Raw genomic sequence first — 3,706 nt, forward strand, 5'->3', positions numbered from 1 at the left:
TCATTGGGCGAGTGGGACAGCGCCCTCTATTGGCCATTAAATCATTAAAAAAATATTATATTCACTTTTTTAAAATAAAACCATTACATTTATTTGATCCAATGTAATTAATTCCGTATTTATGAAGTAAATTCTGTATTTATTTACTGTTTCAGAATCCACTAATCACCCTCCGTAGGTTATGAATACAAAGTAATGTAATGATGTAGCAAATATATGACTTTTGTTAAAACCGAATTAGTGAATTTGGTTCAATTTGAAATCTATTTTTTTTATTTAAAGGGATATTTAATTATGAATCGTAAAAGTGCATTTTAAAATTGGAATGATAATATGGTATTTTTTATCTAATATCTATCTAATTTATCTAAAATCCCTCAGTTCACTGTCAAATGCAACTGGTAGGAAATTTGACTTTCTTGAATTACTCACCTGTTGTTGTGGAAGTAGAAAGGATGAACTCGTGCTTAACTTTGTGCTCCACATGTGCACATGTAAAATGTTTGTCTCAGTTGGCATCTGACTTAGTTTATTTTAATGTTATTGGCTTTCAGTTAATTATTTTCACTTAATTTGTTTGCCTAGTTTGAAGTGTGAAGTTTATGTTAAGGTTGCGGCTTATTGTTTAAATTACTGACTCAAACCAGTCCAATTGTTTGGAACAGCAAACCTGAATGACTGAATGACCCCTTCGTCGGTCACTTTACACCTGTTTTGCACTATTCATTTACATTTCCTTTTCCTTTTAATATATTTATATATTTATTTTATTTTTCATTTTTTATTTATTTTACAGTAGCTGATATGGAAGTCCCAAAATCTCATTGTATCCGTTGCAGAATATGATGACAATAAAGGCTTTTTGACTTTTGACTTCACCAATTGAATCAAGAGAACAAAATTCAATAAAAAAACAATAAGGGGAAATCCTTGTTCTGAGTTGTTCCTTGCTGACTGGGCTCTTTCAAGTGGAGAAAAATCAAAATCACAACAAAAACTTGACAGTTGTAGATAAATAAATGTTACATCTATTTATTTCATGTCATATTTATTCATTTTAAGGGATATTTTCATTTATGTGTTGTAATGGTAGCCTATGTTGCTCTTTATTAGACTTTGAGGTAAAGAGAGCATGTCGATTGTTAAATGAGGAAGTTATGTCCTCTAAAAAAGGCCGTTGCGCCTCAGGGCTTCCTCACGGTTCTTTTCCTGGGAGCAAGTTACTTACTACTCTTAACTCAAACTGGGTGAAACCATATAAAAAAAGGACTATAAAAACAGGAGTAAAAAAGTAACAGAGTTTATTCCAGATCAGGTCGTTACAGGACAGAGAAAATGCTTGGAGCTAAAACAGCTGTGGACTCAAAAATCACGTCCGCGAGCGTCCGGCAAAGATTGAGCCCCAAACAAGGTCATCTTCTCCTTCTTATAGCTCATGAGTCTATGTGTTGCATCAGGTGGATGCTTAGCTATCCGTATCAGAAACTGACACGTCATCAATGCACTGACCTATATGCAGCTTGCCTCTATGCCTCAGGATTACAGATAGCTCTCCTCTATCAGTCCGGCTCCAAGATGTGCCCATATCCTGTGTATCTTAAAAAGACAAGAAGGCTGTCCTTTTTAGATGACCCCGTACACACAGTGACATCCACAATGTGAAGGAAGGCCATCTACTCTCTCTAATCTAGCTAACAAAGTAACAGTGCAAATGATGTATAAAACATAAACCTAACATGATATTTAATAGGAGGGGTCCCGGGATGGACCCTTGGAGAACTCCACATGTCATTTTTAGTGATCTCTGATTACCTACTGATACAAAAAAGTTGCCCTCCTTCATGTAGGATTTAAACCAGTCCAGTGCTGGATCAGAAAGACCGACTCAGTTTTCCAGCCACTGTAATGAAATGCAGCGACCAGCAGTGTGGAATGCTGCACCCAGGTCCAATAAAACCAGCACAGCAGTTTTTCCACTGTCTGCATTGTTACAGATGTCATTGAACTCCTTGTTCAGTAGCTCTCTGTCCTGGACTGAGAACAGAAGCCTGACTGGAAGACAAACATAGTTTATGATAGTCTTACTGTTGAAGGGGAGGTTTGAAATAGGCCTGTAGTTCTGCAGGTTGATAATTGCTGTCATCATGAAGCCTCATTTTTATGATGACACTTGTTGATCGTTGTTTCTTCAGGTTTTTTCCTCTAAAATCCTACAGATGCAGCGTTAGCAAATGTTCAATAAGAACAATAAGAACTAAATTACAACATTCTGAAAACTTTTGTGTGCTTCTTTATTGGTAAATGTTGAAATGAAATGATTAACTTTAAATTTAATCTTTTTCTCTGTTTTCTTGGGCCACACTTTAAACTATCAACCTCCAATCCTCCTCATTCTTCACTGGGCTGTAACTTTAGAAGCAAGATGAGAACCTAAATTGATTTATTATATGTTTGAACTGCGAGCATCTGCGATCCAGCGGCGGTCAGATAAGGCACAGACGAGGATGAGGCTCACAGGACAAGCAGGGCGAAGATCTGCTGCATGTAAAGGCGGACGATGTCGCCAGCTGTCGTGCCACGCTATTGATTGGGCTCCACAGGCTGAGACCAGCCAATTCAGAGCACCAGTGAGCCGAAACCGATTGGGCCTCCTGAGTTACAAAATCATGCAGCTCTTCTTCTCTCATCTGCCAAAAAAGGGCAGGGGAGTTTTTATTTCCAGGCAAATTTATTCTCTTAAGAAAGTTTGAAACATGAGCAGAGTTGGTTTTATTAGTGAACTGCTTAGATCGACTTGATTATTTAGATATTTAGAGATTAAGGAAGAACATTCAAACCTTTCCGCAATATTTAGCAATAGAAAAATGGTGCATTTATGTTGTTAAAGCTTTCTGTTGACTTTCATTTCTGCTGCAGCTCAATCTGAACAAGCTAACCCTCCCTGTAAGGCAGTATTGGTGGACAAACCCTCCTCCAAGTTGTTGATCTATGTCTCTTCACCTGTTTCAGGTATGGGAGGCTGCTTCCTTCTCTCCAGGTCCGTCAGTTTTCAGCAGCCACGGGTCTGAGCCGCATGCTGATCATCCTGGGCGCCATGGAGCCGGTGCTAAAGGGAGAAAATCTCACTGAGGAGGTCATGCAGCGTCAGGTCAGGATTCACTTCACTGTGAGCTTAAAGCTTGGAAGCTGTTTGTTATTTAGTGTTAAACTTTAGGGATAAATGAAAAGTTTCCAGCGGTTCCCCGCAGAGAGCCGTTCTGTTATATTACATGGATAAACATTGATAGACTGCAGTAGGGTCCTGTTGTGTTTCCTGTGCAGCCACAGGATGGCGCTAGCGGGAGAATAATCGCGCCTCCTCCTCCTCCTCAGCCCAGATAGCAGAGTGGGTGATGATTGCAGGAGTGTTTGTCTCCAAACTGTCAGACACACAGAATCCTGCTGGATGTGACACACACATCTTTTTTTTTTTTTGTTTAAAAGAAAAGCGCTTCGCCTTCTTGAGGGCTGACATGATGCAGCAGAAGGACTGTATTTGTCTGCTGATGCCTGGGATGTTAGACAGCTTTCTGACAGGTCATACAGATTGAGAGGAAACAGCTGTTAAGCTCTGCTCTTTGTGTTGCAGATTATATTTATCTCCTTTTAGCTCCACGTTCAGATGTGTTGTAAATCATTTTCCGGCCCCTCTTGTCTCAGAGTCCTG

General features: G+C 39.3%; 1 protein-coding gene across 1 annotated transcript in view; it reads left to right on the plus strand.

Moving 5' to 3' along the window:
- LOC107095554 (uncharacterized protein YqjL-like) overlaps positions 1-3,381 on the plus strand; it is a 47,759-nt gene extending 44,378 nt beyond the window's left edge. Inside the window, exons 8-9 of the mRNA XM_015391693.1 lie at positions 3,010-3,148; positions 3,322-3,381. Coding sequence (XP_015247179.1) covers positions 3,010-3,148; positions 3,322-3,381 — 199 coding nt within the window. The remainder of the gene's footprint in view (positions 1-3,009; positions 3,149-3,321) is intronic.
- The last annotated feature ends 325 nt before the right edge of the window (positions 3,382-3,706 follow it).

The sequence above is a fragment of the Cyprinodon variegatus genome, unplaced genomic scaffold (assembly GCF_000732505.1).
Source record: "Cyprinodon variegatus isolate N-32 unplaced genomic scaffold, C_variegatus-1.0 Scaffold556, whole genome shotgun sequence".
NCBI classification, from domain to species: domain Eukaryota; kingdom Metazoa; phylum Chordata; class Actinopteri; order Cyprinodontiformes; family Cyprinodontidae; genus Cyprinodon; species Cyprinodon variegatus.